This window comes from Syngnathus floridae, chromosome 7, assembly GCF_059516105.1.
Source record: "Syngnathus floridae isolate MCC-2025c chromosome 7, RoL_Sflo_1.0, whole genome shotgun sequence".
Classification (NCBI taxonomy): domain Eukaryota; kingdom Metazoa; phylum Chordata; class Actinopteri; order Syngnathiformes; family Syngnathidae; genus Syngnathus; species Syngnathus floridae.
Window position 1 is genome coordinate 15,536,089 of NC_142419.1, and position 16,248 is coordinate 15,552,336.

The 16,248-nt window shown below is 45.2% G+C and overlaps 2 protein-coding genes and 1 long non-coding RNA gene across 5 annotated transcripts in view; 2 read left to right on the forward strand and 1 right to left on the reverse strand.

The window, feature by feature from the left end:
• LOC148395555 (RNA-binding protein Nova-1-like) overlaps positions 1–11,596 on the reverse strand; it is a 36,091-nt gene extending 24,495 nt beyond the window's left edge. Inside the window, exons 1-3 of one of the 2 annotated variants that reach the window (XM_088380286.1) lie at positions 10,906–11,596; positions 8,734–8,802; positions 1,710–1,853 (exon numbers count right to left, since the gene is read on the reverse strand). In XM_088380286.1, coding sequence (XP_088236412.1) covers positions 1,710–1,853; positions 8,734–8,802; positions 10,906–11,062 — 370 coding nt within the window. In that variant the 5' untranslated portion in view covers positions 11,063–11,596. The remainder of the gene's footprint in view (positions 1–1,709; positions 1,854–8,733; positions 8,803–10,905) is intronic. The other variant, XM_088380287.1, reaches the window with a different exon arrangement.
• The window catches only part of LOC148395554 (uncharacterized), a 39,221-nt gene extending 26,339 nt beyond the window's left edge, over positions 1–12,882 (forward strand). Inside the window, exons 4-5 of the long non-coding RNA XR_015859351.1 lie at positions 12,600–12,767; positions 12,862–12,882. This is a non-coding gene — a long non-coding RNA (uncharacterized LOC148395554). The remainder of the gene's footprint in view (positions 1–12,599; positions 12,768–12,861) is intronic.
• A 396-nt stretch (positions 12,883–13,278) lies between these two features.
• Positions 13,279–16,114, forward strand: LOC148395556 (presenilin-associated rhomboid-like protein, mitochondrial). 2 transcript variants are annotated; one of them, XM_088380299.1, is made up of 10 exons: positions 13,279–13,441; positions 13,946–14,162; positions 14,241–14,381; positions 14,459–14,507; positions 14,583–14,678; positions 14,759–14,908; positions 14,996–15,066; positions 15,144–15,245; positions 15,310–15,407; positions 15,526–16,114. In XM_088380299.1, the coding sequence occupies exons 1-10, from the start codon at positions 13,365–13,367 to the stop codon at positions 15,647–15,649; spliced, it is 1,125 nt and encodes a 374-aa protein (XP_088236425.1). In that variant the 5' UTR covers positions 13,279–13,364; the 3' UTR covers positions 15,650–16,114. The 2 variants fall into 2 exon arrangements, with proteins under 2 accessions (XP_088236425.1, XP_088236426.1); XM_088380300.1 differs by having other exon boundaries at positions 13,293–13,441; positions 13,949–14,162.
• The last annotated feature ends 134 nt before the right edge of the window (positions 16,115–16,248 follow it).

A 16,248-nucleotide genomic window follows, 5' to 3' on the forward strand; every position in this document is an offset into this window, starting at 1 on the left:
AGCAAAGGAGGCAAGGATGTAAGGAGACTTGCGGGAACGAGACTAGACGAGAAAAGTCCCAGAACAAAAAAGCAGATAGAGGTGAAGGAAGACGGCAATGAAGGCAAGTCGCTTTGAGGCATGCAGGAATTGTAAGCAGGTGTCTAAAAGTAGGTATTCTTGCGTTGCCGTGGCAACAGCACATGCTCCTCTCCTCATTAGAAGCCAAGGTTATTTTCAAGCTTCAATGTCTCATTCAAACCTCTCATTCAGATAAGAGAAAAGTGGTACGCTCCATTTTAGGGGGAAGGAGGGAGGGAGGGGATGTGTTAGGGTCCGTGTGTGTGAGCGTGGGGGTGTGTGTGTATGTGAGTGGGGGAGGAAAGTGACTAATGTCTTCCGAGTAGCGAGAGAGGACAGGAATGAGACGCTCCGGCCAAGACGTTGCACTAAATGTCCTTTTTGTCTTCGTCAGACGCGACGGATCATTCCCAACACACGCACGTGCAGACGCACATACCAAAGCACGAGCTGCCATACATCCAAGATGAAAGTAGTGCGCGTAAATAATATTCACACACACACACACATACACATATGCTCTGCCAAAATAGCTGCAAGGCTTTGCCGAGCTGGCCGGGCGAAGGAAGGACGACAAGTGAAAGAAAGAATGAGGCGCTTGTGCACTCCACTGAAGAAGTTGTGTGTGTGTGCGTGTGTGTGTGTGTGCGTTGTTGCCGCTGAAGGGGGCATCTGTATGCAAATTAGAGGTTCTTCCTGGGTGACAAATCAAAAGGCCCACCTGCTGCAATTTTGTGTGTCTGTGTGTGCATGTGTGTGTTTTCATGTGTGTGTGCATAGCTGGCAAGGCAAGTCTGATGTGTAAAAACAACAACAACGGCGCCTTGTTTGTGCATCGAAGGGTGCAAACAAACAAAATGGCCGCCTATGTTACGAATAAACCAATAGCGAGACGTGTTAGCATGAGGCTACATTCAAGAATTCACCGGGTAAACACACACAATCACAGCCTGGCACTGTGATTGACTGGGAAATGGCAATTGCGGCACACACAGACTGCCGTCGCCATGACAACACTGCAGTGGAATTGAATGCGGTGGGAATTTTAAGCAAGCAACCATGAGTGAGCATTTATTTACCCACAAATTCATTCATCATTTCGGAAACATAAAATCATTATCCCACTAACCACCATTCGAGATCCATCATCGCCAAACACACTTTCATTCCATTCATAATTTCCAGCAAATCTTTGATCCATGCATCTATCCATAATCCCTCGAGACAACCAATCAAAACATCAATACACTATTGATCATCAATCATTCGTCCATATTTCCAGGAAACAGCTGATCAATTCATCAATAAACCACCCATGCATACGTCCATCAAGCAGCCACTGTTCAATATTCCACTGACGACCAAGCATAGATAACATAAATCCTACATATTGATAAACCATCACTCCATTTGTCTTTTTATCGACCATATTGATGCATCCATCCATCCATCCATCACAATCAATTCATATCCATCATCCATTCATCTTTCCAGGAAACAACTAACCATCTTGCATCTATCAAGCCGCCATAAATTCAACCAATCATCTTTGATCTTTGCATTGATCCGTCTGTCCATCTTTAATTGATAATCTCAAGATCTAGTCAAATAAACCCGCCGAGCGTTTGTGATGGGACGCCGGTTCTTACCGGGATAGAAGTCTTTGGATTTGGACAATTTGATGGTGGCTCCGGTCTCCTTCTGTAGCTGGACGATGGTCTGTCCGCCCTTGCCGATGATGGAGCCCGCCGCGTAGCTAGGGATCAAAACCTTCAGGAAGTACTCGCCTTCCTCTGTGGCCGGAAAACAGGAAACGGGAAGTTAGGCGGCAGGGAAATCTTTCCCTCCATGCGCAGTTCAGCGTGACAGAAAAATAAAAAGCTGGAGTCCGTTTGTACCTTTGCTCTCATGCCAGACATTTTTTTTTTAATTCAATATTATGGATTTTGTATTACATGTTAGCATTAAGCTAGCTGACGTTGCTTTAATTTTACTTTATATGTTATCTTTCCCACATTTTTTTTTTAACATTTTTAAAAATTGTTTCCCTCTTAGCAGGTGAATTTACATTTTCACCAATCACTTAAAACAGACGTTCGCTGCCTGTTTGTACTTTAGTCCTCAAGCCTGCCATCTCTTTTTTTTTTTCATTCCAATTACATTTCATGGAAATTGAGTTCCAGGAAGCTCCCGTTCGGTCTCAAGTGTCCATCAAAGGATGACCGATCCCCACGACAAGTCATTATTTCCATAATGTGAGGATTCCCTGCCGGCGTTATTGCTCGCTTTCCCCGCGCAGCCTTTGAACGCGGCGGCCTCGCCATCGGCCCTGATCTAATTTCGGCGTCAGGCCCGAGGAATCTGGTCCTCGTCAGCGTGTTGGCACGGCGACAAGGAGCCGAGGAGCGAGCTTCTAATCGGATCGGGGCCAGCCCCAGCCGCTGGACGCATAGCTCCACAGCATAGCGCGGGTTTTGGCGTGGGAGGGTCCTCCGACCAAAAAAAAAAAAAAAAAGGCAAAGCAAATGTGTTTTTTGTTTGCATTCCACTTTCATATAATTACAGATTTACATGAAAATGTCTGTGAGCTGGGCCTGAGCCGAGAACTTTTTGCGGGAGAATAATGGAGATGATCTCACAACGGAAACAAACATAAATATTTAAATAAATACACGAATTGATAAATAAATGAAGACACATGTATTTCTCTTTTCTGCCTGATTACAGACTGTCGTCAGCTAGCTTTTAAACCAGGATGGGAAAAGGAAGTAGAACGAATTGAAAAAGAATACATCTTGTGGTATGCAGCTTGCAATTTTTTTTTTAAATGCCCCCTGGTCATGAAAGAGTGTGAAGGTCAGTGAGCGAGTGTATCACGTCAAATTTGAGTCCATGTGCCGTCCTCATGTTGGATAATCCGGGACACGTAACCTCGGGGGGTAGCAGATTAAAATAGGATTATTATTACAGTGCCACACTTTCACGCAAAGGCGGGGCCGATGCAAATGGGGAACGTCACGAGAGATACCTCCGCCAAGAAAAAGACGGTACTCTAAATTTGGCCCTCTGGATGTGACATGACCACTCCAGTCCTGTAGGTGGCAGTAATGTATTTTATTCTATTTGGCATTTTTGTCTAAAATGTTCAGTTTTTTGGAATGTTTCCAATATTTGTATATTCTTCACCTTTTTTTAATTTGTATTTGTTATATTTTAGTATCTTTTTATTTCACATTTATTAAAATGCCGTCATTATAGTAATAATGGATGTGAAAACAAAAAGGCAGGTGTGTTCAAAGTCCGGCGTGAGAGTCATTTTTGGCATTTCTTTACGGTCCCGTGATAATATTCTGAAAGTCTTCTGTTGTGACGCCACAGGTGTTTTCCATGGACTGTTGTCCTCGAAAGGAGACGTCAGGCTACTAACTTCCTGTCTGCAGACTTCTCACATACAAATCCACGCGGCGACCGGTGGACAGAAATAAACAAAATCCCTGCGGCATTCCAGCGTATTAAAAAAAGAAACAGGCGTCATTGTTTCACACACTTGCTTTTACGAGTCAAACAAACGACGTGTCGGCGAGCTTCTCGCGTTGCGTCAGGTCACATGAGGCAGGAAACGCCTCGACTGGTTTTTTCCTCAACACTCACTGACGGCCCGGCGACGAAAGACAAAAAGCAGGGAGCGCATACGTTCACCAGACTCAGTTTTTTTTCTTTTCCAAATCCGACTTGGTTGCCTCTGACTTTTCTAACTTTCCACTTATCCGTTTCTTTCGAAGCAGTTGGGCCTAAATTAGCAATTGGGCTATATGATGCAAGTTAACTACTAGCGCCAAGACCAAGTAGCGCTTCAAAACTTCCCGCTAGTTGTATTCGTCCTCGGTAGTGTCGTAAAATCTGTTATGTAACAAATGAGTGTGTTTTCTCCTTCCCTTCGGCGTTTCCCATCATGCACTCGATTCTCGACTCCTCGCCGCGATGACCCACTTGTGCGAAGCGAAGCCTTGGCGCTGACCTATTTTAGATGAAGGCTAGCTAATTATAACCAACTTGTGTTAACAAGGAGGCAGAGATTGGTAAATCGGAATGGCACAAAAAAAATTTGGTAATTTTCTTCATTCCCGGGATTTCATGACTATTATTGCCTTACATCTTTTTTTCCTGTAATTCATTCTTACTTAAATGATTTTGTTCTTGGACTTCTTTTTGGGCAGCAGAGTCCAAACAGGGACGCCATGCTTTTGCCAGTTTAAGCACTTGTGGCTTTAGGAGCTAATAAACCTGGGTGCTGAGAGCTTTTACGACAAACAAATCTTACATCTCAAATCTTCTTTCCAAAACAAGATAAATTACGTCACACGTGCATACACTCTGGATCCGGCCGAGGTCGACCCGACCTTGTTAGCGTCTCGCTAATCCATGCACAGGACATGCAAATGTGAATAGTGGCTGTCTGAGAAAGATGATTTTATTTTATATATATTCCAGTAATTTATTTTATTATTATTTTCGAATTCTGCATTTTAATTCTTGAAATTTTAATACTTTATTGTAAGCATATTCTTCTTGTAAAATAAAACATTTTATCACAATGAACCCAACTGCATTAATAATACTTTTGACATTTGTACGTATATATAATTTTACAGTTTTTTACAGTTTTTTTACAATTTTACAATATTTTAAATTAATAATTTAATTTTTTCCTCATTAATATTATATTAATATTCTTTAACTTTGTAAACTATATTCTTTATATATTTTTTAATGTATATATATGATTTTTAATTATTTCTTTGTGGGGGGGGAGGCTTTTTTAAAAGCAGAAGGCAGGACTTTGTGCTTTAAAGCAACAAATTGCCCGAGCGTGCATGTCAACTTCACCCCACTGTCCTGAGTGTGTGCTATTTGCAGATTTCATAAGCGGAGTTCAACATGTGTGTGGGTGCTCCATCATAAATAATACACCATCACGGTGCGAGTAAACAGTGCAATCTGTTGCTAAGGCCCGCGCCGACCTAGCGGGCCCAGAATAGGCGCCACATGCTGCGGGATTGAGGGCTTAAATCCTGGGGATCTTGTGTCCCCGGGGCAAAGGAAAAGGGGGCTCCTCTTTCTCCGAACCGCTTCCACCGTCCTCATCCTCGCCACCGCGCACGTACAATTAAAAACTTCAAGAGCCTGTAAAGTGGATTCAGAAATTTGTTTCGAGAGAATTGTTGAAAGACTGAATGATGTCATCCTCACTGGCTAGCTTTCAAAAGTTTTTCCACCATTTTGAAACTTGATGGCCTTCACATCGACGGTTATGCAATTGCAAAGTGGAGTTAGCTGGTTAGCTACGCTAACACCCCAAAACGCATCTTTCCCACGGATAGTCCACCCTTCCAATTTTTGGCAGGAATACGTTCGGGGCTAAAATGTAGCTGTTTGAGCGTCGTAATGTCCGCCGGGGTCTCAGATTACAACCGGATTAAACGTTCGCTCGTAACGAGCAAAACCAGACGGGACAGAGCCCGCTTTATGAGCTTGTTAATGCTCGCCGCTTTGATCGCGTTTCTTCGACGCCAGTTTGAAGCCTTCCGATATATATGGGAACGCCAGATTAAAAAAAAATAATAATAATCGAAATTTTGTGTGTGTGTGTGTGTGTGTGGTGGGGGATTCTGGCGTGGGTGCATGGCCTCTGGGGAATTCAAATATTCATCTTTAAGGGAGAGGGAAGGGGGAGACATGCTTTGTCTAACATCCCCTCATCCTGGGGGTCTTTTGTTGGGGGGTTGCACACGGCGACGTACACACACATGCACACACACACACTCAAAATGCAGAGAGGCTCCACCAGCTGTCTACCGAGAGAAAGATACGCTAAAATACACTCGGAGCTCATCAAGGGGTTTTGGGGGGGGTCATTTGATGCCGTGTGTGTGTTGTCTATGTTTCACCTCGGCATCTTACTTATGACATGTTTGAGCAGCTTCTGTTAAGCCACTGTATGACGGAGATACGGACATGACGCATTTTGTGAATCGTATATTGTTATTGCGGCTAAAAAAAATACTGCGACTGTGTGTGTGATTGTTGAACCACAAAAAAATGGCACATTTGTCGAGGAAGAATCTCTAACTGTTCATAAAGGCGATTATGAAGATTTGAACTATTCTGCGAGTTAGCTAGAGCGAGAAGTCACTAATTACAATTATTTCAATGAAACACTTCATCAGATGAAATCAAAGCGGCTATGCTAATGATGCTAACATCCTTGTCCCTGTAGAGTGTGAGTCCGTGTGTGTGTGTGTATGTGTGTGTGTTTTTAGATGAGGGGGAGGTGCGCAATAGTCTTCCTTGCTTGGCTCAGCCTTTTTTTATCGCCCCCTCTCATCTATATTCATCGCCGCCCTGAACAGCCAATCACGGGGCTCGCTCAGCTGCAACATCCCCGCCTCTTGGCTTCTTCGTCTTTTTTTTTTTTTCACTTTTATGCAGTATTTTGAAGGAAAAAAAAAAAAGGCGTAGGTGGAAGAGAGGTCGAAGTGATTGGCTTCACCGCCCTGCCCGATCGATTGGCGGCGGTTGCCGGGCGATGGATAGATGGACGGATGGATGGAAGGAGGAAGAGGAGGGTGAGGACGTGTGGGTCTGGAACACAGCCTGATTAGAATGCATGAGGAGGACGAAGGCAAGGAGAAGGCTGGCCGGGAACGCAATGTTCCCCGACGTTTGCGACACTGCGATCGTCACCGTATCCACTCATAAACTTCCTACGTGCTCTTTGTCACTCGACAAATACGAACAAAAGAAGACGTTCGCTCAACTCCGTGTCGCTTTCATCGACTCCATGTATGTGCGTGTGATTGTATTCCTTGTCTCGACCTTCCGGAGAAAGAAAAAAAAAAAAAAACGCTGCGTCAGTCCAACAATTTACAGATTGAACTGGAACACGTCGCACAGCCGAGAGTGGAAAGTCAAGGAAAACGAAAAGGACAGAAGACAAAGGGATTAAGGAATGACCAAGAAAAACTGAGGAGGAGGGAAAGTCGATGGAAAACAGAAAAGAAGAGCGTGGAAATAACAGAAAAAGATGAAAGACAAGGAATAATGAGGAGAAGGTAGAAAACGTGGCATTGAAGGGAAAGGAGGAGGAGGAAAGGAAAAAGAAGGAGAAAAGCCAAAGATAAGCAAACAAAAGTAAAACAAACAGTAAATGGAAATGTTTGGAGTGGGAAAAAGACCCAAAAGAATAAAAGTTAAAGCATGGAAAGAAATTGACTGCAAACAATGAAACAAAAGAAGAGCAAATGAAGTCAAAAGGAAATGGGAAGGGGAGGAAATAGAAAGCTGATCCAGTTCGGTTGCCATAGCAACTGAAAGTTCAAACCTTCCTCTCGAGGCCATCTTTCCTCCTCGAACAAAAAAACAAGAGCAAAAAAAAAAAAAAGCCTCTTCCTCATTCCTCCTCATCATCATAATCATCATGCTAACGGTCACAACTGAGCGTTCTTGCTTAATGGCCGACACGCTCGTTAGCATCTCGAGCGTTAGCGCAAATGTCAATGGCCTTTTCGCCCGCCTCACTCGTTTAGCGCATCGCTCCTTCCCCGAACTTTCAACTTCAGGCGCTGCCCAAGGGAAATCCATCCGTAACATATCTTTATCCGGATCTGTTTACGTTTTTATTTTTTTTAATTAAATTTAAGTATTGCACAACCGTCTCATTGCAATTAGCGCCATTTGGCTATTATGTCATGAAGTGATCGTGTTGTTCTTAAACTGCGCAAGTCTTTCAATTATTTTGAAATAAATTGTCTTTACATATCCGTCAAATTCCTGATCCCTAGTTAGCGTCTAATTTTCTCATTTGTTGTCCTTTTGCCTGGAATGTGCTAAATAGCGCAGATGTAATACATTTCTAATTCCTGCTTTCTGTCTGCTTGACATGACGGTGAGTTCAGGGTCTGCGGATTAAAGCGGTGTTGGGGGGCTTGTCCGGGCGGACGTTAGGGGGGGGATGCTTGGAACAGCGGCTCCTCATTGATCTTTTCATCTCTCAGACCTTCACCTCTTTATGTGACGTTTGCCGTGATTTATGAGCTGCAGGCGGCCATTTGGATCACGCACAGACCACCTGACAGCGGACACGCACACACACACACACACACACACACACACGTGTACAGTGGCTAAATATGAATCTCTTGCTATCTTATTGAGTCTTGACACAGCAGTGGTTGTTGGTTTTTATGGTTTTAACACCTGAAAATTATCTTTGCCATTTTTTTCCCAATTAATTTTTTTTTTTTTTATCTTCTAAATGTTAGTTCTTGCTAGAAAAGAGCTGCTTTTTTTTCCATTGTATATTTATATTGTTCGAGATAAAAATAGGTAACCATTGTTGTTTCCCACGTGGCAAAATCCCTTCGACACAACCTGCGTGTGACAAATTAAACAAACAATAAGCCCAAATGATGGCATGGCTGGCATGAGTTCAAAGGTCATGAGGACTCACCAGCTTGGCAGTGTGGAGAAAGGAAACACATATGGAAAAAAATGGGTGTCATGGATACGATAGAAAGCACGTTAGCATGTCTTGGTATGGTATGCGCTGTGTGTGTGTGTGTTGTGTGTGTGTCTGTATAAAGGTTAGGTATTGGTAGAAAGAAGGAGTCTTACCATGGCTCTCAGTGTCTTGGTGTGGGAAAACAATGCCTTCGCTTTCAAAAAGCGGCTGCAGGAAGGCCACTACAGAGAGAGGAAGCAGAGAGGGGGGGGCGGGGGTGTAGGGTCGGAGGGGGGGGGGGGGGGGGAGTTTGGTGGCGTCAACTAATTTGTTCACAGAAACAAACCAAGAGGATGGCTAAGCTAAACGCTAAAAACACCGAGCTTTGTAAATAAACTCGATTTTAGCTTTGGTCAATAATAGACTGCCATCTTTCAGTCTGCTGGCTGAGGTAGCTAAGTCGCTCCTCCTCATCCTCCTCTTCATCCTGCTCTTCATCATCATCCCAACCTTTTCATTTGTCTAAATGGACGGGCTGCTTGCCCGCTGCACTCAGCATCCCCAGGGAGGGGAAGGGGGGGGGGGCAGCTTTTACATGCAGCACTAAGCTGCACTCAAACCAAAACGTCACTCGTTGAAGTCAGTCGTCAAAACATAGCCGATTTAAATCACTAATCAGAATATCGTCGGCTTTACGCACGCGTCGAGACTCACGCGTGACCAATTTAACTTCCTAATCAAAACACGATTTAATTCATCGAAACGTTACCGATCAAATCAAACTGCATAGAATTAACTCACTATAAATCACCGATTTAGCCAACTCACAGATTAAGGTCCGATTTAAACCGCTAATCAAAATACGATGGACTTAACTCATTCATGAAAATTATCACTCATTTGACGCAGAGATTCATTGGTTTGACTCAGGAATGAAGTCACTGATCAAAACATGAATTTAATTCAGCGTAACTGATATCAATCACAAATCAAAACAATCAGTGATCAAAAGATAGCTGATTGTAGTCCCTAGCCAAAAATATTGCTGCTTTTATTTAAAAATCATACCAAGTGACGTAAGGCACTCATAGAAACGCAACTTTACCACAAATCTTTTTTGCCCCACAATTAAACACAAGAAAACCGATTGAAGTTGCTCATCAAATCGAAGGTGATTTAATTCGCTGTTTAAAATGTTAGCAAGTTACTGCAAGTCCATGAAAACATCACTCGTCATAGACGCTGTAAAGGACAAAGTTGACTCCAACAGTAACGGCTGTAAACACGACTGACTTAAACAAGCTTGGTCTCCGTGAGGTTTTCGGCAAGTAGGTCACGCAGAACTACTCGGCAAATGTTTTGATGCGGCGCAGATTTAGCGGATTTGAGACGATTTAAATGTTCCATTTTTTTTTTTTTTTAAATCACAGGCCAGTATAGTTTCGTCTGAGGATCTCTCAACTCCTGTTTGTCAAAATCGCTTCATAAAAAATATTTCCATACAATTTGAATTGCTTAAATAACGCTGACTCGTAAGAATCTGGAACCTTCCGTTGAACTCCTATTAAGAACCTGCCTCTTGTATTTTTAGTTTCCTAATGCATAATTCAAAAAGGGTAAGTTAAGATCTGAGGAGTTGTGGCTAGTAAGCGTTTCACACATTTAGGGGGTCATTTTAAACATTGTACAAAATTTGTCAAAATAAACATTGCAGATTTTCCAATTTGTTTCAATCTTAGCTTTATGTAGCATATTTGTATAAATGTAGATCATATGTGACTGCATGATGGTTGGGATGCTGTGATGGGATGCATGACAGCATGTAAACACAAAAAGAAAACAAGAATGGAGATTGCCATGGCGACATACTGACCAGAATAGTCATCATCATAATCATAATAAGAGGGACTCGGTGGCGTGTGAGTGCACACTGACGCACTTGCTTGTTAATCGGGCGATGGCGGCTGATGTGTGAGATTATCTCAGTCATTCTCTTTCTCTCTCTCTCTCTCTCACACACACACACACACAAGGTCATGATGCCTTCACGCACCAGCCGCATCCGGATTTCACTTGTTTACGTCCCACTTGTTCCTCCGGCGCGGGGCTTCCGCGGAGAAAAACAGCCCGGGTGGAGGCGAGGCAGCCGCGGAAGCCTCGCCTTTGCATCCCCGGTCGTGCCTCATTGTCCCATTCCCTTCACGCAGCCAATAAAACGCTCCGTTAAGCAGAACCGAAGGCTCCGCGGTAATCGTAATCATTGGCATCATAATAAAGCGTCGCCATTCCGAGGGCAAGACGAGCGGAGGCCAATGGTCGCTCCCTCCCCCGCGCGCATCTCTTACCTCCCGTGTTGGTGCGTTTGGTGCTGCTGGCCTCGGTGGGAGTCTCCAGGGGTCTTTTGCGCGAGTCCGGCGGGTCGGCCTCCATGTGCGGCTGCTGGCCGTGGTGGTGCGGGGTGGCGAAGAGGCCGTTCTGCTGCACTGCTCCGCCGGCCATCATGTTTGCGCTCGCTCGGATGATGCCTCGGTCCGCTTAAATCCCCCCCCTTCTTCTTCTTCGTCTTTTTTTTGTCTCTCCCTTTCTCTTGACGCAGCGTGGCCGCGCGGGCGAGTCCTCGGGAGGGTGGCGCGCGCGCGCGGGTCCGCACTAGACAAGAAAGCGGTGTGGGGCTCTCGCGCACGCGCTTAGGAGAGATGCTGCGCGCGGAAGAGGAGGGTGGGTTGAAGGAGAAGGTGGACAAGGGAGGGGGGGGGAGAAGATTCCAGGAGAGGCTGGTGGAGCGCGTTCACGTCAGTCTTCCATCACGCGCGTGTCATTGCGACGAAACGGGTCAAATCCGAGCGAAAAAAGATGGGGAAAGCAGCAGGGCATGCGCAGTAGAAAAAGAAGAGCGATCCCGCGCGTGCGTGACGTCGGGAGTGCGCAGGCGGAGGAGAAAGAGAGCGACGTGCTGCTGTGCGTCGTCTCGCTGAAGATGCTGCAGTCACTCTCGCGTTCGGAGAGCATCCCTACTCGCGCTCGATGCTTAGAGAAGAGGAGGGAGGGGGCGCTGACGTCACAAGCCCTCGCGGTGCCTTCACGAGCTTCCCGTGAACTCCAGCTTCACTCGTGAAGGAACATATTTGGGATTTTCTTTACGGCAATGTCACAATATGACGCACATTTACATTAAAACTACTGTACCATTTTTATTCATGCCACTTTTGCCCCATGGAAATTAGTTATTTCAAAGACCCTATTTCATTAAGAAGATAATACATTTATTGTATTGGTAAAATATTTGTAATATCAAACTATTTTTTGTTGGACTGCATTCTATTTTTCATCCCTAACAAAGTGGGATTGACCGTGTGTTGGATATCTTGCAATCTCCGTTCTTCGTCTTCCTAACAGGTTTGGTGGGCTTGCTCTTCCTTAACAAACTCATCCAAACATGGAATGTGAAGTTCCGTAAAGTGTTGGACAATCGTCCTGAAATGTCTCGTGTTAAAATATCTCATGCACGATGTGATGCGGTGACATGAGATGGACGTTATGGGACTGGTCACGTGACCCACCTGAGTGCGTTGACATGTCGGTGCCGCTGACAAGAGAGGTGAATCTCCGGTCGCCGCTCGATCTTACCACCGGGAGCGAGTCAGCCTCCTCGCTCTTCCTCTCCGGCTGTTTGTCACGCACACGCACATGCACACGCACACACACTCAAACGGACAGGCAATCACTCTCTCTCTCCTCTATCCAGTGCACAGATGTACCCTCATCGCCTCCTGGAGCTTGTAGTCAAGGTGACATTGCCTGCATGCGCACGCACACACACACACACGCACGTTCGGTGAACGCCCACGACGTCGCAAAAATGTAAGCAATTATTGAAGCAGTTCCAATTCAGTTATGCACTCTGAGTGTTGTGCCATGTTTTGCCACAACCTCCGGGGCACCACTGAGCTCTGCTGGAAGATGCATTTCTTGACACTAAGGTGTGTTTTAATAAGTGACTTTTGAAAACATGTTTCTAAAGCATGTGCTTTCTCTGCAGCGTGATTTCCCACGTCCAGGAAAGAATGCAAGGGCGTGAGAGTGGACCACGTCCCAGTTCATTTGGGGTCGGCATAGCCAATGGGCACCTTTGCCTTCCCAGGATCCGTCCAGATGTTTCACCAGACGCTCCTGCTGGCCATGTGGAAAAAAATAGTCAAACGGGACGGTGGGTCGTTATAATGCGCCAGCCAGACTCTCGTTTAGGCTTTCTTTTTTAACCAATGTTGATTTTTACCTGTGTCGCTTTGTACTCAACACAGGGAGAGTCCGAAAAGCACAACTCGAAAAGAATATTTCTATTCTAAAAGCTGTAGTTTAGTCAACACAGGATGTGACAAGAAGTGTTTTAATTTGGACTCGGAAAAACATCTGTGCAGGTAATGGTCAGTTCCAAGTCTGGAGATTCCACTAGCAGATGTTCATCCTCTGGCGCCATCTGTAGGTCAAGATGCGCAAGAGCAGCGCTGAGTCCTCAGTTTAGGAAAGCTCATTTCTCCACCATTATTTCTTTCGGGTAAAATAAGTATCCTGGTAGTCATGGGGATACTTAACTTTGAGCTATCTCACAACTTAAACATTTTTTTCTCCTAGCGATCCCTCAATGAACAAATAAAATGTGCCATAGAAGCCTATTCTAACACATAGTCCGCCTGATTATGAGTTTTCCTCATGGTGTCGCTGTGTTTAGAAATCAAACTTCCATCTTTGAGCTGCGCTTGACAGTTGTCGGCTCTCTGACCCGGAAGTGAACAGTCGCTCCAACATGGCGGCGTGGAGGACCTACGCCGTCTTCCTCTCTCGGAGCGGCGAGGACGTTTTCCGGAGTTTAAGGGGAGGCAGGTGAGGAACGTGGCCGAATGGAGAGATCCTTGGGTGGCTGTCACACAGGCGAACCTCCGCTGCTTTAAGATAGTAGTGTGAAAGCAGTGGAAATGAAACGGATGCGAGCCAGCCGCCAAATGATAGATTGTTTTGAGAGGTCGCCTCGTTTGTAAAGTAACTGACATGTCTGCGAAGTTTATTATTAAGTGTATAAATAGTAAAGTTTGTAAATACTAAAGAGTGTTTTTTTTATTCTTAATGTCATTATTACTATTGACGTTTTCCCCCCTATGCAGACCATTCAACTTCAAAATATTCAACACCTGGGAACCATTTTTCACTTTTCGAAAAGTTCTACTTTTGCCATAATTATAAATATAATATTTGTGTTGAAATGAATGGAGACATTTTCTAAATTAATCATTCTCGCACTGTCTTCACCTAATTTTTTTTCCAAATGTCTTGACAGATCCAGACTATGGACCAGTCATGAGTTCCTTTTGTTGTTGTTTTTGTGTCTAGCAGGTGGTCTCACAACTTCCAGCAACGTTCTGGTTTTCGCAAAGTCGCCAGAAAACCTGAAAGCAAAAATGTGGAGAATGAACTTTTGGACTCATCAGAAACGGCGTCCCACCGGCGAACGTCCGCCCCTCACTGGGAATCGCCTCCTCCTCCTCCGTCCTCTAGTTCACCACGAGACTTTGGCCGGCTGGTGCGCCCATTGCTCTTCACCGTGGGGGTAAGATGGCACCACAGGCACCGGGGCATTACAGTACATCAATTCCTCCAAGCGACACCTGTGCTGACTTCCTGTCAGTTTACAGGCTGCTCCTTCGGCTCGGCGGCCATCTGGCAGTACGAGTCCCTCAAGTCCCGCGTGCAGAGCTACTATAACGATCTGCGAGCCGATTGGCTGGAAAGGGTGCGGCCGCAGAAGCGAGGGGACGTCCGCAAGGAGGCAAGCAAATTGATTGACATCCATGCCCCGCCTACTCATGCTTTGATCACAACTCCGATTGGCTCCTTGTGTGTTAGGTCAACCAATGGTGGAACAGTTTGAGTGAGGGACAGAAGACAGTCACAGGTGAGATGACTGTTTGTGTGTCTTGTCACAATTTATTTTTTTTTCTTCATGATATCTGTTGCATTTGTCTCTCAGCCATCCTAGCCGCCAACGTGGTGGTGTTCTGCTGCTGGCGAGTTCCGTGGCTCCAGCGCTCCATGTTCAAGTACTTCACCGCAGACCCCGCCTCCAGTCAGACAAACGTCATTCTTGGCACTTTCTCAGAGCAATCAAATTCCTCTTGATGTTCATACATGTGTGTTTGACTCCAGAGACGTTGTGCTCGCCCATGCTGCTGTCAACCTTCAGCCACGTGTCCTTCTTCCACATGGCCGCCAACATGTACGTGCTGTGGAGCTTCTCCACCAGTGCTGTCTCCATGCTGGGGAGGGAGCAGTTTGTGGCCGTTTACTTGTCGGCCGGTAATAACGCAAACACACACCTTTGAGACAATTTATCTTTACATACATTTTTCTGATCTGCTTATGTGTGTGTGTGGGCGGACTCAGGTGTGATTGCTAGCTTTTTCAGCTACGTGAGCAAAATGGCCACCGGGAGGTTTGGTCCTTCTTTGGGAGCGGTGAGTCACTTCCTGCGTGATGAAGCCTTGACATATATGTCAGTACGTTGTATGACACACGATGTGTGTGTTTTCAGTCGGGCGCCATCATGACCATCCTGGCTGCAGTTTGCACGAAAATGCCTGAAGCCAAACTGGCCATCATCTTCCTCCCGATGTTCACGTTCACTGCGGCCAACGTAAGAGCGTCACTCTGCTGACTTGTCCTCCGTTCACTCGTCTGTCAATCTGTCTCCGTTGCAGGCATTAAAGGGGATCGTTGCCATGGATGCGGCTGGTTTGGTGCTGGGTTGGCGGTTCTTTGACCACGCGGCTCACCTGGGAGGTGCTATGTTTGGCATGTGAGTCCAAATGCTGCAGTACACATTTTCTCCACATGATGGTGCTAAAAGCGCATTTTTGTGCTTCAAACTGTTTTGGGTGAAATAGTGTTTGCATCTATCGTGTTCCCTCCTCCAGTTGGTACATCCTCTTCGGACACGAGCTCATTTGGAAGAACCGCGAGCCTTTTGTCAAAATTTGGCACGAGCTGCGGACCGGTCGAGGTGGCGGAAACGGAGGCGAGCCAGGAGGCGCCGCGTAGGACGTTTGAATGGACTCATGGGAACGATTAAGTTCTCCAGACTTGATCAGTACTTGTTTTAAATTTGAGAAAGAGTTTCTGTACAGATCCAACCTTCTTCCTCGATAATATATCAAAACGTCTAGTTGTTTCGTAACATGATCGTCAATCTTTGTTATTCTTTTCCCGATTGTCTTGCCAAAGTACAAGTCACATAGCGAATTCTATTTTGGTAAGGGTTGACCTTGACTTTCAGCAGTTAATCAATAACAAGGTCAAAAATGTATGTGGAACAAACCATTTTGAGTTAAATAGAAGTCTGGGTTGGCGACTTTTTACAAATCTACTTGTTAAACTGTCACATCGTGGCGTGGCACTTTGGCAAGATAGCCACTCACCCTATGGGCGACATTTATTAATAAGAATGTTGTTTTATGCATTTATGCGACACCAATAAAGGCACAATATGAAGCCAGAAAACCAAAACATGCCAGAAAATCTCGACTTATTTTTAACATAAATCACCGTTAAACTTTGTATGTCCTTCATGTGATTTTCTGGAAGTGTTGTTCTGGAAGGAATCAACGTTGACTGACAACAGATGACCTGCAAACAAAATA

Coding starts and splice junctions, on each gene's coding strand:
- LOC148395556 (XM_088380299.1), top strand. CDS start 13,365: ATGGCGGCGTGGAGGACCTACGCCGTCTTCCTCTCTCGGAGCGGCGAG. Junction 13,442..13,945: donor CGGAGTTTAAGGGGAGGCAG/GTGAGGAACGTG, acceptor TTTTGTGTCTAG/CAGGTGGTCTCACAACTTCC. Junction 15,246..15,309: donor TCACGTTCACTGCGGCCAAC/GTAAGAGCGTCA, acceptor TCTCCGTTGCAG/GCATTAAAGGGGATCGTTGC.